The 26887-nt window shown below is 56.7% G+C and overlaps 5 protein-coding genes across 5 annotated transcripts; all 5 read right to left on the bottom strand.

Moving 5' to 3' along the window:
- Window positions 1–1409: 1409 nt before the first annotated feature.
- Window positions 1410–2645, bottom strand: LMXM_27_0720 (conserved hypothetical protein; the record flags this gene model as incomplete). The annotated part of the gene is made up of 1 exon (XM_003876596.1): window positions 1410–2645. One exon carries the CDS (start codon window positions 2643–2645, stop codon window positions 1410–1412), a length of 1236 nt encoding a protein of 411 aa, XP_003876645.1.
- A 1748-nt stretch (window positions 2646–4393) lies between these two features.
- Window positions 4394–5746, bottom strand: LMXM_27_0710 (conserved hypothetical protein; the record flags this gene model as incomplete). The annotated part of the gene is made up of 1 exon (XM_003876595.1): window positions 4394–5746. One exon carries the CDS (start codon window positions 5744–5746, stop codon window positions 4394–4396), a length of 1353 nt encoding a protein of 450 aa, XP_003876644.1.
- Window positions 5747–9264: 3518 nt separating this feature from the next.
- LMXM_27_0700 (conserved hypothetical protein) lies at window positions 9265–10623 on the bottom strand (the record flags this gene model as incomplete). The annotated part of the gene is made up of 1 exon (XM_003876594.1): window positions 9265–10623. One exon carries the CDS (start codon window positions 10621–10623, stop codon window positions 9265–9267), a length of 1359 nt encoding a protein of 452 aa, XP_003876643.1.
- Window positions 10624–15142: 4519 nt separating this feature from the next.
- On the bottom strand, window positions 15143–17899 carry LMXM_27_0690 (hypothetical protein, unknown function; the record flags this gene model as incomplete). Its single annotated transcript, XM_003876593.1, has 1 exon — window positions 15143–17899. One exon carries the CDS (start codon window positions 17897–17899, stop codon window positions 15143–15145), a length of 2757 nt encoding a protein of 918 aa, XP_003876642.1.
- Window positions 17900–21859: 3960 nt separating this feature from the next.
- Window positions 21860–23467, bottom strand: LMXM_27_0680 (putative amino acid permease; the record flags this gene model as incomplete). Its single annotated transcript, XM_003876592.1, has 1 exon — window positions 21860–23467. One exon carries the CDS (start codon window positions 23465–23467, stop codon window positions 21860–21862), a length of 1608 nt encoding a protein of 535 aa, XP_003876641.1.
- Window positions 23468–26887: the final 3420 nt, after the last annotated feature.

Raw genomic sequence — 26887 nt, 5'->3', positions numbered from 1 at the left:
TTCGTGTGCCTGTGGAACGCGCGTAAGCCATGTTCTGTGTCGATCACCAGTACACATAGAGAGCCAAAAATGCGAACAGAAAAAAACGAATACAAGAACACGCGTTAGCAGAGACCATCCGGAGTGGAGAAACGACAGCTGCACTGCCCAACCACACCCTCCCCGCCAAGAGAAGAGAGAGGGAGACCAATTTCCATCACAGCAGCAGAGAGGCACCCGCAAAGCAAACGCGTGCACAAGACCACATGCCCACACGCACAGCAGGATAGGCAGAAGGTAAGCCTCCGGTGGCAGCGCACATCAAGCGTGACGGGTCTTTGATACGGGCACGTCTCCGTTCCACCCAAACAGAGAAACCAACAACAAAACGCAGACGCCACACGGCTGCCCATCATCGACACGAACGGAGACCAGACCGACAAACAGAATGTTCCCCGCAGGAGCGTTTCGATAATCTTTTTCTTTCGATTTTCACCCGCTGCACGGCCACGAACATGCCACGCTCCCTCCACAACCACATCCACCACCAACAAAAAACAGCTCGAGGAACGCCACGAGCCGCGACCGCGCCACAGGCATCAACATAAGATTCTCATTCTCAATGCGCGGCGGTTCGCCCACGAGCACACCGACTAGTATACGCGTGCAGTCGCAGCTCACCTGCCCCTGCTGCGCCACGGCACAGCCTCCGTCGTGTAGGACAAAGCATCCCGCTGTCCAATCAAGGGCTGTGCCGCACCACCGACGACAGACGGGCCCGGGCGGACTGCATGCCTTGATCCCCGCGGCCCGTGTCCGCGGTCCGCCTCGAGGGCGAGGGCCCCGGCAGGGGCGCAGGCACCACATTTCGAGCGGAGTCGCGGGCAGCACACCATGTGAGCCCCATGCTGTCACTGCCAGTCACCCGCTTTTGGAGGAGTCCAAAAGTGCGGACAGGCACCCGTGCGGACCTAGGCGAGCACGGTCCCCGGCCGTCTCGTGAGCTCGGGCGTCCTTGTTCTTCTGGTGTGGAACCACTGCCGCCAAGGAGCCCGTGCGCCAGCGTGTCGCGTCGTCTAGCGCGTTTTTTTTGTTGGGCGCGATGTTGGCGTGGCGTCGGGGACCAGTGACCAGGTCCGTAATTCATGCAGTTGTCCTCGTGGCAGGACTGAAACCTGCACCGCTGTCTCACCCCCAGCGCGTGAGCTGCAAGTAGGGCGGTCGCAGCTTCCTCTCGCCGTATCTGTGAGTGTATTATTAGCGGGCGGGGCGGCGGCCGCTCCTGGATTGGTGCTCGTCAGTGCCAGACCACCCTGTCTGCAGCGCCTCCAGCAACTTTGAAAAACGTGAGAGCCCCTCTGCCTGCACACCTCCTTTTGTTTGTCCTTCTCCCCACGAAAAAGCCCAAAACAAAGGAAATCAGGAAGCTGCTACTCTCCTTGATGTTCAGCAATATAGTCCACAGCCGCCTCTGCGTCGCCACCGCAGGCCGTCAGCGCCTCACGGCAGAGGGCCTCATCCTCGAACCCCATCTCACGCAGCGTCGCCAGACCTTGCTGCATCGCTTCCTCGGACAACGCGGAGGGGGATGCAGACGCCGGTGCTGCCGCAGTCGAAGACGACGGCGGATCGGCAGTGAGAGTTGTCGGTGCCGAGGGTGGCGTCCTCATGGATTGCATTATCATTTCTATCATTGCATTCATGGCCGCCTGATCCTGGCCGCTCGACGCCGCGGCCGCAGAGCCCCCCACAAACGAGGATGCCACGGGGTCGACAGCAGCGCCGCTAGAAGAGAAAGCCGCAGCGGGAGGAAAGCCGAAAGGGCTCAAAAAAGGGGAACCCTCGGCGACGCCCAATGGAAATGCACTACCTGTTTGAGACGCAGCCCCAGGCGCCGTCGCGGCCGGCGTAGCCCACGGGTTCGGCAACGGGTCGTTGTTTGCCTCTTTGGTTGGGTCCGGATGGGTGAGCTCGTCGCTCACCTCGGCTGTTGACCTGCCAATGCGCAGTTGACGTTGTGCGTCCGTCTCCTCCTCATCCTCGGTGAGCTGATCCATGTAGTGATTGATCATCTGCTGGCCCCCGGGCAAGGCGGCGATGTGGGCAAGCTGCAGCTCGGCGTTGCGCTCCATCTCCCGCCGCCGCTGCGGGTCAACGGAGGACTTCAGGAGCATGCGCAGCGTGTCCGGATCCTTCAACATACGCGCTACCTCGGGCGATTTCTTCTGCATCTTTTTGATCATGGGGTTCATACTCAGCATGCTCTCGAGAAAGGCAGGGTTGTCGGCGAGTGTATCGACCATAAAGTCCATCGCAGCCACCTTCTCGCGCTCCTTCTCCTGTTCCAGCTTTTTTTCTTCCTTGGATGGGAGCATGCGCAGCACCTCTGCGCTCTGGGACTCTACTACCGGGCGATCTGTCACGTTGCAGAAGAGCTTGCGCTGCATGGGATGGGGCTGCTGGCTTCTGAAGAGGCGACTGCGCAGCTCTCCCCACGTCTCCGCATCGTCTTTAAGGAGCTTGCCGTTGAGCGAGACCGTCATGATGACGTCATCGGGGGCATCCAGCATCGCCGCAGCGACACCTTTGACGTCCCCAACCGTCATGTCATCGTCAATACAAAGCGCGAACTTGTCACCCTTGCTCGAGATAATTTGGTACTCCATCGCGGTTACCGTATCGAAACGAAAAGAAAATGTGAGTGGACTTGCGACAGGAGACGAGAGCGGGGGTTTTGCCGGGCTTGTGCACTGCCCTCTTCAACCTTCTCTATGTTTGGCCGGCGTCCGCTCTTGCTCCAGCTGTGGTGATGAACGTGTGTCCTGCAGTGCGAAAAAAAAAAACAGAGGGAGGGGGTGCTGAGCACGCTGCCATTCGTGCACCCCTCGACTCACGCAATACACACGGGTGGAAAAGGTGGGCCGCTGTGAGTGACAGGAAGGCTCCGTGCAGGAAACCTGCGGCAAAGGCTTTCGTCTTCAGCATGTCCGCTTGCTTGATGATTTCCTTTTGTTTGTTTTATACTGTTGCGGATTCGTCATCGTCATCCGTGGTGGGCTTGGTACCAGCATGATCATCATGGTCGCAAGTCTCCTCGGCATAGCGCCCGCACAGTCCTCCCCGCCAACACCTAGAGTCCGCAACCAATACCCGAGGGCCGGCTGCAGACGGCTTTGCTTCCCCACAAAGAGTGTGGCGCTGGGCCCTGATCCCACAGGTGCGGTGGTTCGCCATCATCAGGAAGGTTTGAATTTTTTTTTGCCTTTCAACGTGTCCCCTCTCAATCATACAACATGGGTTCAACTCCACTGAATCCACCCCACCACCCCTTCCCTGTGTCACGAGTATATCGTGTGGCGCGAAGCAGCGATAGACGCGGGCTAGAGTACTGCGCCGAAGCAGTCCTCTGAGAGAACGGCCCCCTGACTTGTACTCTGCAAACCCAGCCGCTCTGTAGGTTGCCTCACAGCCGCCCCCATCATGCCGGTGGCCACCTGGCGCAGCCTCCCCCTCGGGGTGACTGGTTAGACTTCCTCTACCAGTAACCCGTCTAATAACGGGGTAAGATGCGTCCGAGTCACGCGGAAACTCTGCCTCTCACATGGATGGCACAACTGTGTCCATTGTCGCGGGTTGCGCTGACGCAACGCCCACCCACGACGTAATAGTGGGCATAAGCAGAGATACATCGCGTCGACCTACCCACGTCGTAGGCGCTTGACCTTGTCACCACGAGAGGTGTTTTAGAATTCGCATGGAATAGGTGTGTGTGTGGGGGGGGGGGGGGGCTGCTTGACTTCCCCCCCCCCACACCACCACCGCCACCACTCACACACACATTGAGATTGAGTGGGGGCACTGGACCCTGCAACACCACGCACTGTGGGGTGTCCCCTCATCGTCAGAGATGCTGTAAAGAGTTACGTGCGAAGAAAAGAAAACGTGTGCGAGCCTTCAAGAAGATGACGAAGGGAACTGCCGGCATGAATGTTGGCATCGGCGACTCACATAGAGAGCGGAATCGACGGCCCGCGGCATGGCCCAATACGTCACTGAAGGTCGAAAAAAGGTGTATCCATGTGTGTGCTGGGGTCCTGCAGCGCTTCTGCGTTCAAAGCGGTCGGCATCCGCAACGTGCGAGAGCGAGCGACGAAAGGAAACGTCGTAAAATGAATCAGCACCCAACCAGACACACGGCGGGCAGCGGCACGCTTCTTGCTTCATTCGCCTTCCCTTTCGACTGTGACGTGAAGTGTGGACGAGAGTGAGGACAACAGGCCCTGCTGGTGGTGATGAGGGGGAGGGGTCGAGTACACGAGCGATATGTCAAGACACACAAGGCGCACAAGGAATACGGCTTTGTCTGTTCCGCCTTTCCCAGTCAAGAAGCTCAGCATCGGTGACACAGGCAAGGCTATGGAGAGAGTTGGGTCAAAGGGCTCTGATCTTCACCGCACGATGCGCCGTAGAGGCTCGAAAAGAGGGAAAAGGTTAGGTGTGTCCCCGCACCGCTGCGCATTGCGCGGTGCAGTACCTCGGCGTCCGTGGCGCCATCAAACCGCTCTGCTGGGAGGAAGTAGTTCGTGCCATTCCACGCTTCCAACGGCGACGTGCACGCCCGCTGTAGGACAGTTGAGGTGAGGAGAAACGTGAGCAGCTTCGTTGCGTCCGCGGGTGGTGGTACTTGGGTGTTTGTTTGATCTCTGTCGGGTTGTGCGATGGCGAAAAGCTGGCGCACCTGCATCTCCGACATCCCCAGCTCCTGTCCCTGCCGCGTACATGCTTCCGCCCGCTGCGTCAGTGGAGAGGCTGCATCGCCGACGCTAGTCTCCAGAAGGTGGCCGATTGAGGAAACCCAGAAGACACTGGTGCTCGGAATGCAGTGCACTACGTCTTGCTGCCACCGGCGCAGCACACGAACGGCACGTATCACCGCAGCTGGCAGGGCTGCTTGAACGCAGGGAAGCGAAAACCCAAAAGACGTTCGAAGCGGCCCGCGACGCCCCGCGTGTGGCTGACGCTGCAGATCTGCCAAGGTGACATCAGGGTTAGCGATGGAGACCAGCATGCGTTCACGAGCATCCGCATGGCAGTGGCCTAAGTCGCCCGGCACGGCGAGCGAAAGCTCCAGCAAGTCTGCTCCGCGCAGAGCGCACCGCTTTTCCGCCCATATGGTAGACCAGTCAACGATTCGACGGCAGTAACTCGGTGCCTGTCGCTCTGCCCGGTGTGTGGCGGACGCCGCGCCGACGGTGCTGCGCGGCGCTTCAACTCTCGTCACTGCTTCCACAAGCGTCGGCGCCACCACTTGTGTCACATCCTGGGCCTCGACGCCGCCGATGTACACGATAGCGTCTGGGCAGCAGAGGATGGGGTGTGCGATGTGAGACGGCGGCAATGATTGCGATGGTTGTCGAGGAAGGGCAACAGGTGGACTGTTTGTCGCGTCGACAGCGTACAGTAGGGCCCACCATGAAGACGCTGCAGCCTCCACCGACCTGGCAGGAAGGATGTGGCGGCGGGCCAAGATGCGCTGAAATCCAGGCGCGTCTACCGTCAGACCTTGCCTCAAAGCTCGGCGTGTGTGCAGCTTTGCCTGCCATGCGTCAAACGTACTGGATATGCGGACATCACTGCTACCCGAAGTTGCAACATTATTCGCCACTGAGGTGAACAGGACAGTGGCGGAAGGGTAGCAGCTCTGGACAAGGTTGACGAGTGCATCGGCTGCTATCCCTTTTACGCCGCATGGCCTCCGTAGCCGCATGGACGCATTCGTATGTGGTCTACTGAGGTGCGAAAAGAACACACGCACAATGATAAGGGTAGACGGAAAAAATGCAGCATGAGCCTGCTGAGTACGCCAGAGCGCGTCGACAAGTTGCGGCACCGAATACGCAACCACAGAGAAACAGATGGACGGAGGAAGACAGGGTGAGCAGAGGGGGGAGGGTGTAAAGAGTAGAGATGCGGCAAGCAGGCGAAGGACTTCGGCGAACGACGTGCAAAGCAAGTGTCATGAATAGGTCGAGCCCGGGCGCAGATAAAGTTATTGCATGAGACATGTAAGCTATGCCCCTCTGTTCTCTCCACATGGGCATATCAACATGTGTGTGCGCGCGCGTCTGGCGCTCTTGCCTGCCTGTACGTCGATGGGGTGAAGGCGCACAGAGAAGACGGCACAGAGCGAAAGAACGTATAGGTGAACAGGAGCGGGAGTGCGTTACAGCCAGCGTGAACGCACCAGGGAGGAGATGGCAATAAATGGGGGGGGGGGGGGTGGAGTCTCACCCGCCGTGTTTCTCGTTCGGTGGGCGCATACACCGACACACCCACGCAAGTGGGTAAAACAAGAAAGACTAGCTTTTGCCCCCCCCCTGTCTGCTCACCTCGGCGGAATCCGATAAACGCTTGCCCCCCATCACCGTCTCTAAATGGCGCTCGCGGCACCAACGTCGTGCGAATCGTCATGCCAACACTCTGCCCTATGCTCGTTTCACTGTTTATGTGTCTACACGGAACCACCACTGGGGCACATTAGTCTACGTTTTTTTTTTCGTTGTTCTTAATCAAGAGAGGCTGTATGCATGTATGTACCTGCGTGCGTGCGTGCGTGCGTGTATGTGTATGGAAGGAAACACCGAGAAAGGGGAGCGTGTGAGAGGAACAGCTGAAACGCGACGCAGCACAAAACATTGCAAAAATTAGAATGCGAACAGGAGAAAAGGCAGAGGAAGAGAAAACGCGTGTGTGTGTGTGTGCTAACCGTAGCGAATACGCGACGTACGACGACAGAGGCAAGGAACAGGTGGGGCGGGGGGGGGGCTACAGGGCGGAAAGAAATCCATCACACCTGAGCGAAAAGGCGCACACGAGGGAGAGCGCAGCATCCACCCAACAAGGAGGTAGTGAACAAGAACAAGTGGACCGCGCCACTTTCTGTCTTGTCTGCACTTGAACTCATACATACATACACACACACATAGGTATAAATATATATACATACACCCCCACACTCGCACATCGTCGCAAATACGGTGTAAGCATGCGGTCAAATCGCACCCAATCCGAATAAGGGGAGGAACTAGAGCAGGAACTCCATTTCAAAGCCATTAACGTGCAAAACGCCAACACACCGACATAACAAAGGAGGAAGAGGTTACAAGCAAAGCGCGTGAGTGAATGATCGCCGCGTCATGCGAAACGATATCCGTATGCGCCTCTACAGTTTGTGTGCGCGTGTGTTGGCGCCCATGCTTGCGTGCCTGCTCCCCATGTCAGCACAGCGTCGAAAACATATCGTAGCAGTGGTTTTCCGAGACCGCGAAGAACACACACACACACATACACACAAAATCGCCCGTGGACTGCGCAGAGAGAACACGAAAAAAAAATGAGAGGGAGGCACCACCCTCACACTCTTGCACAAGGAGCGGATTTTCGTAAAACGACCACAACACCTGCGACACAATGCCCGAGGAGGAGGAGAATGAAGCGAGCTGAAGAAAAACAAAAAAGACACCAAAAGGAAATTTAAAAAAGAAGAGGAAGAAGCGTCATGTAAGAATCAAATGAGAAGAGGAAAGGGCGGCGGGGGTGGGTGGGTGAGAGGGGGGAGGGGGAGGGGTCCCGCATGTGTGTCGGTGTTTTCTTTTTTTTTTCGTAGAGGAAGGTTGTGCACTTAGATGCAGATCTATATATATATGAAAGAATGAACAGACACACATGCTTCCCTGCGCGCTTCCGCCTCCCGTCTCATCTCGTCCCCACGCTCTCGATTTTCGCACTGATCGCTAAACGGCGGCAAGAAAAAAAAGGTGACTACTATCCTTGTGCGTGGGTGTGGACGTCACTACCGTCCGTCACATCTGCGTTGTGGAGTAGTGATACATGCTCTGCTTCGTTTTCTTTTTATTCTCGCTGTATGAAGCGGAGGAAGGTGAGAGTGAAATGCAAGTCAAAAACACGCAAACAAGGAAAACGAAGACGCGTCACAGAATCGGGCAAGCCGCACACGGAAAAAAAAGAAAAACAGCAACCGCATGCAGACTTACACGCGCCATGCGGCACCAGTATTTGCATCACGGAATAACTTCCGTCCTGCGTCTCCATCCCCTGAGGGTCTCGCATTGAGCGTGTGTATGTGTGTGTGCGTGCGCGCACTTTTGTTTGTTTCGAATCCGCTCTCCTCGCCGTCTGTGAGTGTTTCACGGCCAAAGAGCCGCCACAGTCACGAGGGCACCAACATCCCTCTTGCACCGTGCCACCATTGCGTCCCATTTGGCTGGGTCATCCGCTTGTCACGTTTGCTGCCTTCACCGCTGTCTAGCGCTCTCGACGACTCACCAATGCGTCGCGGAGCTTTTTTCCCTTCGCCCGTTTGCAAGTTTCGAATTCTTCGAGCGGGTGTGCGTGTGTGTGTGTCTGTGTGTGTGTGTGTGTGTGTGTGTGCCTGCATACTCTATCGTCCCCCTACAACTCCTGTTCTCGACAAAAAGAGGAAACAGGGGAAAAAGAAAGACGGACGCTACGAAGGAAAGGATCTCGGATGAAGGGGCAGTTGCGGAGGTTGAAGCGCGTCTGTTATGCGCCGGGCCACAACCATGACCTACACTAGTACGCATACACACACACACATACATACGAACCAGGCTCTCCGTACGCGCTGCCGCTCGCTCTCTCAAGAAGCAGACAAGCCAGTGGAGAGAGCGCACGATGCGAAGCTACAACTCAAAAACAAAAAAGGCACGAGCAACGACACACCGAGAGAGAGAAGACGCTCAGACAGACGATCAACTTTGTCTGCTGCCTGGGTGGGCGGAACAAGCGTTGGCGACGGCAAGAAAAGCGCCCCCCCCCTTCCCTCTCCTCTCCTCTCCTCCCTTCCCCTCCCTCCCGCCAAACCCACACACACACGACAAAAAAGAAAAAGGGACAGCCAACACGGAGTGAACATCGCCGGTGGAAGGGGGGAAGAAGATTTGAGCCGTGTTGGGGTCGCGACCAGACAGGACGCAGACAGACAGATACAAAGACCTGCACACGCCAGAGAGACAAGCACACACACACATACCCACACTCGGGCGAAGGAGATGCTTTACAGCCGTTTATGTGACAATGGGCGCTTGGACAGTGGGGTGGACGCTCCAAGACCGTGGCAACAGAGAAGGGCGTATACGTTGAACTAGCCATGGACTGAAAGGTGTCGCCCAGGCAAAGCGAGATGGAGCCTGTGAGCCCCAGATTCTCGACGCGGATCCCCGGTCCTGGATGTGCATCGAACGGCTACTTGTAGAGAGGGCATTCGCCGAACGACTGAGGTGGGTACCCAGGGTATGGTGGAGCTGACTCCTCATATGTCGGGAGTCCCTCTTGATCCCGTTGCTGTTGCTGCTGCTGCATAGGCTGCTGACGGGCATCACCGCTCGCCGTCTGCGACATGTCGTCGACGCCAGAGCCTTGCGCACTGGCGCCGCGGCCACCACCCCTCCGGTTTCCAGAGATGCTATGGTCGCTCATGGCTCGCTTTTCGTGCCCGCGACGGCCTCCGCTGTTGATAGCGTCCGCCTTTAGCTCCTCGACCACCATTGAATCGCGCGGCAGGCGAGCCTTCTTGGAGAGAAGCGGCGCGTCAAGCGCGATGTACTCACACATGGAGTCCACCTCGTCTGCCGTACGGGCGAGCCATACGCCACCAATGTCGAAGAGAATGCGCTTGTGCAGGCTGCGAACAAGCGTCAGGTCGGCCTCGCTCTTGCAGTACAGAAGGTAGCACCCCGCACCACGGCTCTCGAGGTGGCTCGGGCAGGCCCCGCAGGTGCGATGCACAAGCCACAGAAGCTCCGCGGCCGTCGTCTCGAATCTCACTTGACCAATGAAAAGGGCAATCGGCAGACTGCTTTCCCCAGAGCCGCCGCTGCCGGTGCTACCATTCGAGCTCGAGTTGTTGCCGTTGTTCGCGCTGGGGCTGAGTGTTCCAGCCTTAGGGAAGACGGGAAGATTGGCAGGGAACTGGATGTAGCGACACCGATCTTTCAAGGCGCGATGTACCACCTCGGGTGGCAGCGCAAACGTCGTGTCGAGGCGCACGCTGTGACCCTGTGCGAGACGGGCATCTGCCTGTGGTGGCTCTGTGCAGCCGTACTGGCCACTGCGTTGCATCCTGCGGGAGGCGGTGGCACTGCTCTCGAACGCGCTGCCCTGGGGCGAGTGTGTCGGCGTGGACACCTGCATGGGACTGGAGCTACCGGAGTAGCTGAAGGTGTAGGGATTGTGCCGGCCGCTGCGGTCCGCGTCGGGGGCCATGTCGCTCGGCATCGGCGCCATGTACGGCGACCGCGCGCCACCCCTGGTGAGGCAAGTGACTTTGATAGGGCTATCCTCCACCTCAATGAGGGTGCGGCTGTTGTGACGCCCCAGCGGGGCTTTATAGTTCATCTGCAGCGGCTCAGAGTACAGCGAAGTGGAGAGGGGGTCCTGCTGCTGCGGGGGAGTTCCGCCAAACTGCGCTGTAAACACGAGCGGCGATGTGGGAGGGTTCTGCTGCGAGTAGGTTGAATGCGGCGTCCCCATATTGGAGCCATTCCCAATGCCTCGGCCGCCGTACGGCTTCTGCGATGGATAGCTGCTGTTGCTGTTCTGCATGATCGTCGCCACGCCGCTGCGGACACGAAAACGGAATAAAGTGAAAGGTACCGGCAGGTTAGGTAGAAAGGGGGGTGGAGGAGGAGGAGTCTGTTAGATGAGTTTAGACACCGCAAAGAAGAAACGCACTGAAGGAAAGAAGCAACAAAGAGAGAAGTACCGCCAGACAAAATCAAGAGAGTGAGATACAGGGGGTCCAGGGGTATGCGGGACTCGATGACAAGCAAGCAAGCGCACGAGACACACGAGCAGAGCGTGTGCGCCAGTCAAACAAGACGAAGAATGCCGGGAGCCCTCCTGAAAGAACGAGAGAAATGAAAAAAATGGACGGCCACCTCAAAGAGCTTGACGGGGGCTGCAGAGCGGCCGGCGCGCCAGGTTGCGACGCTACAAGGGAGCGCAAGTGCTCAGCCAGATGGGGCCGGGTCGTAGAAACGGGGACAGGAAAAAAGGGAAACTCTCCAATGGTGCAAATTGCGTGCAGGAGGACGTGAGAAGGAGAGAGCCGTGAAGTCGGGAACAGCGATGGCAGAGAGTTACAGCAGCGAAAGGCGGCATAACACAAAATACTCGCACAAACACAGACGCGCAAAGGACACCTAGCACCGTCACCTTGAGAGGGAGGGAGGGAGATGCACACACAACAATGAAGACGGAGCCCGAAAAAAACAAAAGCGCGCACACAAAACGTGAGTGGCAACGAAACACAGAGAGAAACAAGGAAGGGGAGGGGGAGAGGCTGCGTCGGTGGAGCGGATGTAGTCACGGTGGCGACACCTCACCTGAAGAAACAAAAAAGACTACCAAGCGCTATATAGATGCCAAACCGACAGAAAAAAAAGCAGGGCACACACAACCCAGCAAGCAACACGAGGAGGGGGAGTACTGTGAAGGAGTGCGCTGGGAACCAACGTACACAGACTCGCAAGGCCAGGATACGCCAAATCACGAGGAGATACAGACTGGCAGGACAGCGAAGAGGAGGGGGGGCAAACAAACAAACACAGGGGAGGCAGCACAGAGAAACGAGAAGAACAGGTGGGAAAACAACGGTAAGAGAGGCGATTAGGATTTAACGACGACGAGAACAACAACAAAAAATGGAAGATAGACAGAGAGAAGGGGGGAGTACGTAAGACGAGTTAGTGGGTGAGAGAGATAGGGGGAAGACACAGGGACAAAAAAACAACAAAAGGGTTTTTTCTTTTTCGTAAATGTGATCTGTGTGTTTCCGCTGCGGACACACACAACACACACACACGGGTAAACAACAAAGGAAGAGGGAAAACGGAATGGTCCTACCAACGAAGAAAAAAAAGGCGAGGGAGAGAGGAACAACCGAAAGAAAAAAAAAGAGAGAGAGAGGCGATGGCTTGAAAAGAAAATAGAGAGACACCTGTGATCTGTCGAGAAGCTGAGCTGAATGCAGCTACGTAAGCAGACAGGAACAGGGAGCTAAAATGCAGAGGGAGAGGGAGAGACGGTGGGCCGATAGAATCGAAAGAGATCGAGACCACCACGCATACACACACACACGCACAGAGACAGAGACAGACAGACAGAAAACTGAAAAAAAAGAAAGACGAAATTTGAAGGCTGCCCGACAACGGAAAAGAGAACGAGAGACAAGTGAGAAGGGTGGTGATGGTAGTGGTAGTGATAATGGTGATTGTTTTTTTGGGGGGGTTTGAATTTTTGTTGTTGCGAGTCGTGAAAGGGGAAAGAAAGGGAGGAGGGACGGAGAGTGGGGTGTGGGGGATGGGTCACGTGAAACACAAAGAGGAGGAAGAGACTCAGTAAACAGTGAGACCAGCGGGAAAGAAAAAAAGAAAAAAGGAGAATGACGGTGAAGGGGAGGGACGTGAATGGGACGAGTACAGGAATTCGGAGGGAGTGGGGCAGAGCGATACAACGCTACCACCAAGACACACACACACACAACCGCGAAGAAGCCACGTTTGCGTAAGTGCGTACGGAAATGCCGCAGCGTGTCAACGTGCCTTCCTCTCGTTGCCCAACGAGATCGTTTCTCCCTTTTTTCTTCGTCTCGTGCGGTATCCTCCCTGATGTCCTCGATATGGTCCCTTTTGCCGTATGTCCAGGCTGGATGCTTTTTTTTTGCTCTGCTTTTCCTCTGCTTGATGGAATCTGTCTGACGGATGCTGGACCTCTCTTGTGTTCTCGAAACGTTAGACACAAGCACACGAGAGACGAAAAAAAGAACAAGAAATAAATAAAGCGATGAAAAAAAGAAGAAGACAGAAATACTTTTGTAACACTAAGCGCCAGATGCAAGCTACACACAACAACAACACCAAAAAAAAAGAACAAAGCTGTGGAAAAGACTCGAGTTTCTGCTTCGCCCCTACCGCTGATTCGACGCTGCCGTCCTTTGATAGCGTCCCGGTGTTCGTTATCACCTCCGGAAGAAAAAAAAAACGAAATGCGGCTTCCCCTTTTGAATGAGCGGTGTCTGCGGCGTCTTTTGCTGCTACGACACGATCGAGAAGAATAAAGAAACAACAACAACAAAAAGGTGTGCTCACAGAAGGAGAGAGTACGAGCCCGCGTACAAGTAAACCCCTCCGAAAGCTGACAGTAGCAGCAACGCGACAGGAACACAGCGGGGGTGCGGTGTGGCGAGTAATGAAAATAGCGAGGCCGGAGAGCACTGAGTGCACGGTAGAAACGTAGAAGCTGGTAATGATAAGGATCAGAACAATTTGGAGAAGCAACAGTACCAATTTCGATGCGGCTCTGTGTGTAGGGGACGGTGGTGATAAGACACGGTAGCGGTGCAACGGTGTTGCAGATATGATTGGCTGTATCTCTCGAAGTCGGTTGCGCCGGGGTGGGAGAGGGGTTTGAGCGATACTTTGCCTTTTTTTAATCCTTAGTAATTTATTTCTTTCGTATTTTCACAGGAATGGTAACAGCGGCAACACACACATACACAGACGGGCACGGGCCGAGCGCAGGAACACAATTCACACGCTTCTTGTTTTGTTGTCCAGCACCTGTTGTCTACTCTCCTTGGTTCGCTTTCCCGTCACGGTTTTTGCCTTCCTTTTGCTTTCTTGATGCGTTCCACGCAGAGCGATTTCCTCACCGTTGTTTCTTTTTTTTCCTTGCCCCGTCAGCGCGTCTCTCGTCGAGCTGCTCCAGTAGTGCAAATCACTATCTGACTGAAGAAGCGTGTCGTGTCGTCTCTTCCAGTTGTGTTCAAAACTGTTTCTTTCGTTTCTTTTTTTTTGCCTTTCCTTCGCTTTTAAGTGTGGTTCCTCGTGTGTGTGTGTGTGTGTGTGTGTGAGTCGTGTGTGTGCGTGAGCGTATTTTCTAATTAAAGCGCACTAACGAAAATACCGGCTTACTTTGTTGTGGTGGTCACTTGACGTGTTCCTCTCTGATGCGTCCCTCTCTCTCTATATATATATATATTGTTTTTTTTTTCGATGTGCGGGTGACGGTGAAGAACGTGGAAATGAGGTGAGAGGCAGGCAGGCTGCGGCGGCGGCGGCGGCGGATGCTGGTGCTGGTGCTGTGGGAGGCCACACGAAGGTGAACAAAACAAAAAATAATAGTAATAATAACATAAAATAAATAATAAAAAAACAAAACACGGCTTTCATGCACTGTTGGGGAGGGAGGCCGATAAAGAGAGAGGGAGGAGGGGGAGGCGGCGGCGGCGGCACACGTCCACTGCAGCGGCAACGAACAGAAAGGGGAGGACACAACGAAGAGTAAGACGTGGAGACATACGAGAGAAGAGGTAGTGATGCACCAGGAAATCCGGCCAGTCCCAGCGGCGCAAGTCCAACACGTTGAGGGGCAGAAGCTGCAGGGCGGCAAGCAGCGCAGCGACGAGAGAACCAACGGCCGTGCTTCAGCCACTTGTGGACCGTTTCGCCTGCAGATGTGCGTGCAGAAGGAAAGGGAGAGCGCGCAGCGCGCGAGGCAATGAAGGTGGGCTCACATGTGCGCATGCGAAGTTAGTAAAAGGCCAACACGCTCATGGTTGTTCCAGGTGGTGTGCGGGATGGGCGTCGCGGTATCGCTGCAGAAGGACCTGGCGGGATAATTGCACGCATGGGCGCACATACGCAGAGAGTCGGGTGATGCGCTTGTGGCCCGACCCACAGCGCACACCAAGGGGAAGATAACGAAAAGATGGACAGAGGATCACAAACGTGCGGCACACATCAGCATACTCGAGATGCATCTCTCTTGCGTTCCGAACCGCCAATGAAGCTCTCACCTCCCCCTCTTCTGCTTCGTTTTTTCCCTTGTCCGTTGTGTTATTCGATTCCCCTTCTCCTGCCATCGTGAACACTGCCGCAAACACGCTCCGCCGCACAACGGTAAGTTGGTGACAACTAATTTACATCCGACATCACGCACAGAAAAAAAAAAGAGATGACAAACCAAAAATAGGGTCCGGCTCTCACGGATGGGAGCGATGATGTGGTGTCCACAAGGAGATGGCTTCGCCAGTAACTCCAGCACACACCGTCGGCAGTTGTCAAACGTCGTGCAGCACGCAGATGTGTCGAGTCAGGGCAACACGCAGTGCAGGACATAGAGAGGTGAACTCTTCGTTGGTGATGGTGGAGTAGCGCCACTGCGCCGCCGTACCGCCAGTGCGGCATTGGCGAAGCACCACCGTGTTTCCGTCGCTGTCGCCGGTCGTTTCCGCGTTCTCACCGAGTTCACTGTGACTCACGGCAGTGCTCGCCGCCGTGTGCTCAATCTTGGCTGCACGGAAGCGACAGAGTTCGGCCTGCTTGCCGAGGGCCAGTGTTCCATGGGGTCCGCGGGCGTACGTGACAATAGCGTCGCCATTCTCAGCGGTCAGTTCGGCGGCCGCCGCGGCGGCTCGCAGCGCAGCGTCAAGGTCTAGGAGAGGCTGCGTTAGCACGGTCACACCCGATAAGAGGTGATGATCCTCCATCCCCGCTCTACTTGATGCAGCGGTGCGGTCACCGTTGCGAGGTCCCACGTGGCTGTGCAGGGACGGCAGACGCAGCAGAAACTCGCCCTCCTCCAGTAAGAGGACATGCCGCGACATGAACGCGTATCGGCAAAGAATAGGGGCGTCACCGCTGTCGCGACTCTGCCCTACCGACGCTTTCCAGGAGCCATGTCTTGCATGCATGTGCACCGGGACGCAGGAAAGGTGAACCGGGTGGATGTTGGCGAATGCGCGCATCGGGGTACGGTGGACAAACTGCTTATGCAGCAGCTGATAGGGGGCGTACCAATAGAAGAAGGCGACGCGGAAGGGCAGTGCCCAGAAAACGACATCGTCGGTTGCCTCGGTGACGACGCGCACGGTGCTACTGCGTTGAAAGATGGTCGCCGAGTTGGACACTGCAGCGCTTCCATCGGCGGCGGAGGACGGATACTTGGCGTAGACGGACAGACAGTCGAGGATCTCGGCGTCGCCGACCCACTGACCCGGCAGAACTCGGTTCACGTGTCCCGGATTCGCGCCGACGTGGAGCTCCGCGTAGGTGCCCGTCTCCTGCAGGGATACGGGAAGAAGGTAGATACTGTCGCAGTCGCTGCCCTCCACGTAGAGGGTGTGCCCGTTGCGCACGGATACCGGGGTGAGATTTTCCGAGACCTTCTGCAATACGTACCCCCACTGGAGCTCCTGTTTCTTCCGCACGAACCAGTACGCTTCCTCCGCGGTGGTGAGAAAGGTGACATGGGGTGCTGAGACGCGGCGCAGTCCCGGCGGGGCCTCGGGCTCGGGAAGCACTTGCTCGCGGAGACTAAGCAGGAGATCCGTGGCTGCCACCGCAGCGGCGGACGGCGGAGCAAGATCCGTCGACACCACCGCTTCCAGCGGCTTCGGGACGTTGGGCCACACCGACCGCCCTCCGAGCACGGTGCGCTGCGCCAGCGACGGAGACATGAAGGCGCATCGCACCACCTCGGTGCACTCGGCACTCCACGTTGCACCCGCCGGCGGGGGCACTGTAGCAACGGTAGCGGCCGCGCTCTCGCTTGTGTAGTCGTAGCTCAAATATGTTATATCTAAGCTCGGCGCCACATTCGTTGAGGACAACGAGCTCACAGAGCTGGAGCCGAACTGGGAGAGCCGGCCCGTGATATCAGAGGTGGTCGAGCTACCAGCGCTTCTCTCAAGAGCCACTGTCCCGGCTTGTGGTGTCTGCGACGTACCGTAGCGACGTATCAGAGCAGTAGACTTCCCAAGGATCCAGGGGACAGCCGAAACGCCGCGCTCCACCCCCGTGAAAACATTCTCCCACATCTGCGCCGCCCACAGCCCTCGTGTGACAGACTCCGGCGAGGTTGTTGAGGAAGCGTCGTCAGAAACCGTCGCCGCCACGCCATCCGCTGCGGCACGCTGTAGGCGCAACTCATTGAGCAAGCACTGTGCGCGAATCATCTCCATCTCGCTATCCGTGATGAGCGTGTCGTCAAGCGTGAGTGTTGTCAAAGACGGCGTCATTCGCACCAGCCGCGAAATGGTTGGCACTAGCGCCGCCGCCAACGGGTTGCCGGAGAGGTCCAGCACCTTCAGTGAGGGGTGGCCCTGCAGTGCCTCCAGCAGGTTGCGCAGCACCGCGCTTCCGCCTTTTGGTCCTGTGGCGTCGTAAGGCACCGTGAAATCCATTGCGAGGTGCGTGAGTCGCAGCGTTGTCAAGTGCGGAAGCAAGGAGCACATCACCTCCTCTCCCTTGTTCGGGCGACGCGAGCCCGCGCCCCAGAGTGGTGCCATCACGGAAGGCAGCGTACCGATGCCTTCCTTGCCGGGCACGGGACATCGCTGACTGTGGCCCCGCTGCACAGTGACGCTGTGCACGCGAAGCAGGTCTGCAAGGGCTAGGAGCATAGTCGGTCCCACGTAGCAAACGCTCAGGTCGATCTCCGTCACAGGGGAGATGAGCTTCTCTGCACGCTCCTGAGCGTGTTCGCACGTGCTGGCATCGTCGTCGTTGGCTCCTGCCACCGAAGACGAGGAAATCAGATTCGCCCAGTACGGCGGCACGTGCACGGCTCCGTGATAAGCGGCGAGCAGAGAGAAGTATTGAAAGACTAGACTGAACGCTGCGGGGACCTGCTTCGGTGCAGAAGACGAGCCGGTATGTGCCGCGCTCGTGGTGCTATCGTCGGCATTACTGCTCCAGTTTCTCTCCGTCTCACTTTCGTATTCTTCTGCGCAGTACGCATCGCTATGGATCGTCTGATCCGTGCCACGGCGGGATTCGCTGGCAGCAAGGCTGCTGTTCTGCACCGCGACGCGCATCTCTGACGAGAGACAAGCACACTGACACACGCACACACTAGTGCGGGATGCTGGCTTTCGTAAGGCACAATTTCAGTTTTATTGTTGGTTTCGAATCGAGGGGGGGGGGACAGCGGCGTGCGCTTCTCTTGGAGGAAGGGGGGAGAGAGAATGGGTCGAAAGCCATAGAAGGGTGTGTGTCGTGACGAGCAAGAAGCGGTGGGAAGAAGTACAAACAATTTTGTCCCCTGAGACTCTGTGTTCTACGCGCTTACGAAGGACATCTCTGAGTAGATGACCAGAGACACACACACACACAGACAGACAGATACGTGGAAAAGCACAAGAAGAGTGCAATGTTGTGGTAGCAGACAGAGACCGTGAGAAAGGGCAACACGGCAAATGCTGGCAGCAGTCGCAGACGGAATGCAGTTGCCTCAATCTTCTGCGGAATCATCCTCAGAGAAGCAGGCGCTTGTTTTCTCGTGCCTTGACACCGAAGAGTTCACTAGTGGGATGGCGCGGCTTGAAGCGCAGGAAAGCAGCCGAGCCCGAAGGAGGAGCGGCACGCTGTTTCACTTATCCCCACGAGGGCAGCAACAACACGCAGGATACAGGATGCCCTATCAAACATCTCCATCCCTTCCGCCGCATTTCCATTGCTCCTTCAGGTCCTTCCGATTCATTTTTTGTTGTTTGTTTAGCTGCTACCGTCCGTTTCAGATGAGTAACACCACGCGGATGCAGTGCGCGATCCTTTTTTTCCCCTTTGCTTGTAGATGTTTTTCTTTTTTGGCAGTTCCAGTCGCGGATGTGACTTTAGGGGCTTTTTTATCCGCTTGCTCACCCTTCCCCACTTCAAGAAAAGGATGTGGAGAGCGAGAGGCGTGCAGAGGCCCACAAGCGCTTATATACATACACTGATATATATATTTCCGAGGAGGGTAGGGGGTAGAGTAGCACTCGCGCTTCAGCACAGCGCCATCGGAACCCTTTACCGTCCACTTACCCACACATGTACGGACGTAGGTACACACACGCACACACCAAGTACTAACGGAAGCCTATGGAGGCAGAGTCGTCCACTGTATCGTCTGCTCGCCACCTTCTCCGCCTAATAAGCAGTGAGGCCACCGCCGACAGAACAAAAAAAAGCACAGAAGAACAGCTTTCATTCTCGTTCTAAATGTGTGGCGGTTCGCCCACGAGCACACCGACTAGTATACGCGTGCAGTCGCAGCTCACCTGCCCCTGCTGCGCCACGGCACAGCCTCCGTCGTGTAGGACAAAGCATCCCGCTGTCCAATCAAGGGCTGTGCCGCACCACCGACGACAGACGGGCCCGGGCGGACTGCATGCCTTGATCCCCGCGGCCCGTGTCCGCGGTCCGCCTCGAGGGCGAGGGCCCCGGCAGGGGCGCAGGCACCACATTTCGAGCGGAGTCGCGGGCAGCACACCATGTGAGCCCCATGCTGTCACTGCCAGTCACCCGCTTTTGGAGGAGTCCAAAAGTGCGGACAGGCACCCGTGCGGACCTAGGCGAGCACGGTCCCCGGCCGTCTCGTGAGCTCGGGCGTCCTTGTTCTTCTGGTGTGGAACCACTGCCGCCAAGGAGCCCGTGCGCCAGCGTGTCGCGTCGTCTAGCGCGTTTTTTTTGTTGGGCGCGATGTTGGCGTGGCGTCGGAGACCAGTGGCCAGGTCCGTAATTCATGCAGCCGGCGTCGGCGCCTCTGCCATTGACGACTTTGCATACTTGTTAAGCTTCTTCTCGTGCAACCGATCACAACGGCCACAGATAAGCCCAAATGAGAAGTACGCTCGGCTGCTGCGCATGACAGAGGTGTGCGCGTGCGGAGCTTCGAGGGGTGCCGATGCCTGCACACTGGCGTGAGAGCTGCAAGGGCGTTGTGATGGCACCGGCATGCTGTGTGTACACCCAATACCCCACACCACGTGCGCAAGGTGGCCTCCTGGTGCGGCGGCGCAGCAGCGCTGTGGGGTCTGGGGCAGACGATCGGCCTCTTGGAATGGGTGACCGCCGGATGCGTGTTGTGGGGCGGCCTTTCGACACACTTCGCAGGTGTGCGTCTGCGTGGCGGCGTCGGCGCTGTGCTGTGCCGTGGTGTCGCTATCGGTTGCACACGTCAGGTGCTCGTCATTGGGCCAATTGTGTGGGGTGGTCTCCTCCCCCTGACCGGCTGGGCTATCATCTCGTTTCCCACACCAGGGGTGGGGGGGTGGCGCGAGCCGGCAACTGCTGCGACAGCGTGTGGACTGGATGCGATATTGCCTGGTGTCTGATGGAGAGCCTCCCGTGCCACGAGGTGACTCTTGGGTGTGCCGCCGGACTTGGTGTGTATGTGACTAGCTGGGGCATCGCAGCAGAGTCAGACTGGCATTGCTTCAACATCGTCCTTGCGAACAAGGGGAGGGCCCAAACCAATACGTATGTCTCGTTCTGCGAGCACGCAGATGCCAGCGCCGTGCTTCCTGTCTTCTGCTTCACGGGAAGGCTGGAAGGCTGGTACGCCAGGTGTCCTGTCGGGCCTGTGGGGATGCAATGCGTTTCTTGGAGAATGCAGACCTGCTTCGAAGAATTGTCAAGGGGCTGAGTGTCCCAGCTCCGTTTCATCGCGTTCAGTCCATTGCAATGCCACCGCGTACAGTGCAGGCTAGGTCACGGATTACGTTCAGCATCAGTGCATCTCGACCAAGATATATATTAGACAAATAAAAATAATTGTCGAATCTTCAAAACGATTTGTAGTGGCCTGGTACCAGCGTAATCGTCATCACCGCGAGTCTCTTTGGCGCAGCGCCAGCCCAGACCTGTCCGCCGACACGAGGTATCGGCAACCAATACCCGAGGGCAGGCTGCAGGCTGGTTGGCATCCCCACGGAGGAGGCACTGAGCCCTGAGATACCACGGTGCGGTGGTCGGAATCACCAGGTGAAACAGAAAAAAAATGTCAGCAAATTACGCTTCGAGAAGTCATCCGCTCGCACACACGCGTTTACAAAAGAGGGGTATCCCCGCTTGCGCACTGGCAAGCGTACATGAAAAAGAAGAAGCGCAGTCGTGTCCTCAGCATCCCCTATGAACGGCTTCAGCTCGTGATAGTGCGAGGGAGTTCGAGGGTAGGCAGAGAGGGAGAGAACGACAACGAGATAAGCTTTACCAGTATATATATATATATAGATAGAGACGTGTGATATGGATACGCAACGTCACACATGCGCGCACACACACACACAAAGGGAGGGAGGGGGGAGGGGGGGAGGAGGAAGACGAATGAAAAGATAGACGAAGACTGGAAAAAAAAGGAAGAAGAATCGTTTCTCTTTCCTCTCGCAGAGAAACAACAGCGAAGAAATGGAAAGGGCATCACTTGAATCGGAGAGGGGAGAGGGGACGTGAGTATCGTTGAGTCGTGCGCGTACGCGCTTCCATTTATGGCAGCTGCCGATCGATGGCGCGAGCAGCTTAAAAAAAAACGAGAAGGAAAATAAACGGTGGCAGGTCTGTTGTTCTTCGTGTTCTTCTCAACAGTAAAAACGCAACGCGTCGCACACCTCGTGCGTGCCCTCCACACTCATCTTTTCGCCTCTCCCGAGTGCCCAGTCAGAGCCTCGGTGGAGAGCGAGCAGAGGCAGGGGCGAGCGCGTTGTGCCAGGGAGACGGAGCTCCAGCTGCGTGGAAGCACACGAAAACAAAAACAGACAAAGCGTGCCAGGAAGGATCTGGGGAGTGCGCACGGCGACAGGAACATGGATGGAGAAGAGGCCTTGCTTGATATATCTATCTGTGATCGCCCCTGTACGGCTGTCACTGGTGCCGTTTCTACGCTGGCGATGTGCGTGGATGTGCCTCTTCGTGCATGCGGAGGCCCTTTCTACAAAGCGATTGATTCAGTAACGGTGCCCCTTTTTTAGCAAGCATATTGTGCCGCGCTGCTCGACGCGGACGCGCACGCGACACGCCTACCACGAAGAGACGACAGCGCCGTGGATGGCGGCGCTAGTGCCCCAGACGACGGCAACCACCCCCGTCAGCAGCAGTGCGTAGGTGCCGAGGAAGTGGCCCCAACCGACGCGGGCGGTCGAGAAGCCACCCGAGTACATCATGAACAGCGAGGGGAAGATGAAGCCGACAAAGCCACCGCAGAAGCCACCCAGAAGACCAAAGACAACGGTGATGCGCGGGATGAAGAGGCCGGCGACGAGAGCCGCAGCAGCTTGCAGGGAGCACAATATGGCGTTCTTCCACCATGGCACTTGGGATACTTCGGTGCCAATCATGTAGTACACGCAGTCGCGGCACGGGATCAGGTGCAGAGCGAAGCCTACGCAAATTTTGAGCATCATGCCAATGTACGAGACGGCCATAAGATGGTCCTTCAGGGGGTTGTACATGGCCAGGATGGAGTCACTCACCTCAGGACCAAAGTCGAGGTAGCCGAAGAGACCTGTCAGGAAGTACAGAGCCGCGCAGAGCGACATGCCGAGCAGCGCCGACAAGAAGACCCGGTGCACAGAAAACTTGTACATCTCACGAGAGATCTCCGGCGCGTTCACCTGCGCAATGAAGGCAAACATGAGGCCCGACAAGCCGTTGATAGCCGTGTTGCCGGTTTGGAAAGTCACCAGGTCGTCTCGCATGCCACGTGCATGCAGGCTCCGAGAAGAGTGAATGACGCAGGTGACGGTGAAGAAGACGACGAAGAGGATGGCCACTGTGGAGACGATGCGCAGCGAGTTAATTTCCTTCGGCAGGCACATCGGCAGGATCACGGCCACCCACAGCATCGACGTGATGAGGCGGTAACCCGGTTCCGACTTGATGTATTCAGATGCAGTTGGCGAGTTCTTCAGGAAGCCGGTGAGGATGCTCTTGAGGGCAATGATGTACGAGACATCACCGCCAAAGCAGAGCACCCACATGACAAAGACGACGAAGTAGTCCCAGCCGCGGCCCATCAGGCGACGCGCGATGATCTCCCAGTTGTACAGCCCGGTCTTGTGCGACACAATGGCGAGCAGCACAAAGGAGTAGACCGCCATGATTACCACCACAATCAAGTAGATAATTGCCATCCCCATCCCACTCATCTGGAATGCTGCAGGGAGTCCGATAATGCCGCCACCGATCGTGGAGCTGGCGATGCTGAAGGCTGAGGAAAAGATGCCACCATACGGCATGATCACCTGCAGCACGCGCAGGAAAGGGTTGGTGGTGTGGCGGCGACGCCACACACGGTCCTCACGGCTGCGCTGCTCTGCCTCAATGATCTGCTGTGCGATATCCTTGTAGGCCGACTGCTGCTTGCTCCCTTTAGCTGCCGACTCTCCGTCATCAGTGAGCGAGGAGGACTCCAGCTTCTTGGATCCCTTGGTTTTGCCGTCCGCGTCGAACGGTCCCACCACTACCTCATCCGCCAAGTGCTCCTCGCTGTAGTCATCGTTCAGGATGTGCAGCCCGTCCTCGCCGTACTCCGGCGGGTCCTCTGGCATGTTGTCGGGAATGGAGCGGCCCTGCCCGCTCTGGGAATATGGCGCATGGCTGATGTTGTGGTTTCTGTTGACGGACATGTCTCACGTAGCGCTCACTTGTCGAGGTATGCAGAGGGGAGTAGGGGGGTTGGAGCAGTGGATGATCTTGGGTGCTCCTTGTGACACTACCGTTGCCGTGGCGCTGTTTTCTTAGGCCTCTTACTTAGCTAACACACAAGCGTAGCACACCATGGCACGAGTGGAAGTCGTATGCGATGGAGGAGTGGTGACGGGATACACACCGGCCAAACAACGCCGGGTTGCATTTATGGGCGTATGAGCGGAGGGGGAAGGGTGCAGAGCGAAGTCGGAAAGTGGGTGCGCGACAGAGAGAGGGGAAGCACTGGTAAACAAGGCGTCGAACACTGCCAAAGCGGGAACGGACTGCCTGATCTGAGGGGAGGGGGCGTGCAGCTGTGAAGCGGAGGAGGTTCATCACAGGCACCTTCTCAATAGAGGCGCGCACCAGACGTTCAGCTCCTCCGCGAAGAGCAAAGCACAGCGTCAGGTCTACTGCATGTGACCAAGCGGAGCAACGGCAGAAGCGCTCATGCGCGGCGCACCTGCTACGTGCTTCCCTGTTGTGATTTCGTATATTACACATACGCCTTTTCTCTACTAGAGATGCTCGTGGGAAACCTGCACAAGGAGAGAAAGGGAGTCGAAACAAGTCATGGGCGGACGAATTCTTTTTTGTTCTGGTTCCTCACACGCTGTGCATCACAGCAGCCGTGACATCACGGTCTGGTGAGCAGGCTAATGCCAATGCGCCATTATCCGCCGTCAAACGCTGTGAGGCTACTGCAGGCCGTGCTTGTCGATGATTGCGCCCATCATCGACACTTGCACGAAAAAAAAATAAAGGTGCCCACCCCGCCCTGCGCGATTGGGAAAAGGTGCTGATCTCAGTGACGCACCCACAGCCTAAAACGCGCATGCTAATCGAGGAGTCAGCGGAGGAGGAGGAGAAGAAGAGCAGCCAATGGCCAGTCGTCGGCACACAGACTCTCCCGCTCTTGCATGCGCGCCGTCAACTGAAGATCCGCGACACGTGAAGAAAGGAACCGATATGAGCGGGTAAACTTAGGTAAGAGAAAGAAGGGGGCAAGTGGAAACACACCGTCGTCACGAATCATCTGCTCTTCCGTGTCCTGCGCCCGCCTCCGTATGCGACTTGGTGAATGGATGTCAGTGGGTCGTAGAGACCATGGCAGACCTTCATCCGAGGAGTTAACGAGTCACTGCGGAAACAGCGAGCAGAAAAAATAAAAACACACAAACAAAAAAAGAAGTCAAGGCAGGCGGGAAGGGAGGCCCCGCGTGGTTGTGCGCCGGATGGGAGCACGAGGAGAGTGCCGTATCTGATTCGAAAGCGAAGCGAGGCAGAACGCGGGTGGAGAGGATGCCGCGGCGACACGAGTTAAACGGGAGAGGAGGCGGAGGAGACGTGAAGGCATCGTCAGTTGTGCTTAGACATTTGCCAACACGTCCTCTCTCTCGGTTCATGAGGCGCCTTGTCTCCCGCCCGTCACATGCGGTCGCCAAATCGCATCCTTCCCCGCCCCACGCGGTAAACCATGGGTGCCTCGGTAAAAAAAAGCAGCAGCCAGGCTCATCCACCAATCTCCCACCATTCCAGCCACCCTTGTGTGAGTCGAAACGCAACCATTTGTTTGTGTTGTGCCTCTGCACGGTCACTGCCATCGAGTTCTCTGCCTCTCTCCACCATCGCGCTGTCCATCTGCGCGATGACACGGTCCACGGACACACGCTGCGGACGGGGCAAGAGAGGAGGAGCCGATGCATCATGTAGGTGCGACAACGAGGCGAAGCAGGCGTAGGTGGTGGGAAGATGGAGAGAGATGGGGACGCCGGAAAACATAGCTGCACTGAGCGCGAGAGCCGGGTGTGTTGTGAGGAACGACGGCGCGCCTTCCTCCATCTCCTCAGTGTACGTCAGACACACACACACAGGCCGAAGCCGTAAGCGCACACAGCAACAGAGGAAGGACCGGCACTCACTCACATTTGGATGGCGCACACCAAAGGCAGTGACGAAACAGGCGGAAGAAAAACACGAAAAAGTTACGCAATCCATGTACAAACAAGGTGGCAAGAGGAAAGAGAGTCAACACAGAGGCGGGCGGATGGCGTTTTCGAAGAAGTGAGTGTGTGTGTATATACATATTTGCGGCCTATATAGAGAGACCACCACAGGGACAAGAAGAGAGGGGAGAGGGAGCTGAGAGAGGATGGACGAGGAAGCGATCGGAACGGAGGACGCGGAGGCGGTGGTAACACCAGGGATGAGGGGAGGGGAGAGGTTGAAGATAGAACAGCAAGTCGAAAAAAATGTCGAAGAGGAGAGTACGAAGTGACAGGAAAACAAAAACCACGCAAAACGAGCGTCTTTTCATTAGAGAGGTAAGACAAAAAAGAGGGGGGGATGACGCGTGGGGATGTGTTCGCTAGGGGTAGTTGTGAGGAAGGGTGGGGAGGGTAGGATGGTGAACAGGGGAGGGGGGCGTGGCGGTCGAAGTCGCAGGATTGAGACTGTTCCCACAAGCGACACACGAGAGGACAGAATACGAAAAAAAAAAAGGGAGCGTCTCTCATCGCGATACTACGAGAGACGCATGAATGTATATAAATACAGCCCACCCCCACATGGGCATCCACCACACACCCCCAGTAGGGACGAGAAGACATGCGCTCGCAAACATTTGCGCACACAAGCACCTGACGAGGCTTCGTGGGACATCGAATTTGTAGAGCGAAAACCTACGCACAGAGGTGATGCCGCTCTCATCCGCAGCTTAACGAACGTTTTGAAGCCGACGACATGTTCACCTTCTGTTCTCACTCCCTTTAGGCTCCATACTAGAAAAGAAAAACAGCAGCATGTACGCGCAGGTGGATGGTGTCAAAGGTAACGCACATCAGCGCCGTCTTGTACGGGCTCACGGATACCGTCCAGGGGGACTGGATGGGACGCAGCAACAGGAGAAAGCGCGGATTAGGAGTAAACAACAAGTCTTCCGCAGCAGCTGCTCTCGCTTGCGCCTATCTCGCCCAACACAACACTGACGCACTCTCACAAGTCCATCCGATGGAGGTGTGTCTCCACTCGCTTCGCGCGTCTGAGGAAAGGTGCGCGCCGCATAGCCCACGGGGGCTCCTCAAGAAGTTCACCGCTTCATTGTAAAAAAGAAAACGCTGGTCTGTGCGCACCTGTGTGCAGGGACGCACATCGGCGGCTGGGGACATGTGCGAAGAGACATTGCGTGCAGCCGTAAACATGAACGGATACGTGCACAAAACAACCCTGTTGGACCGTCTTTAACAACGGTGTCCTGACAACAGTCAATTTCCTCACGACGGAGGTCTGGTGGGAGAGAGCGACACGCCTTTCACGCATTCTCCAACTCCGTAGGCGGTGATGTTGAGCAGGGCCATGTC

This window comes from Leishmania mexicana, chromosome 27 (genome assembly GCF_000234665.1).
Source record: "Leishmania mexicana MHOM/GT/2001/U1103 complete genome, chromosome 27".
Classification (NCBI taxonomy): Eukaryota; Euglenozoa; class Kinetoplastea; order Trypanosomatida; family Trypanosomatidae; genus Leishmania; species Leishmania mexicana.
The sequence above is the reverse complement of the archived record's forward strand: the minus strand, read 5'-3'. Positions and strand labels throughout refer to the sequence as shown.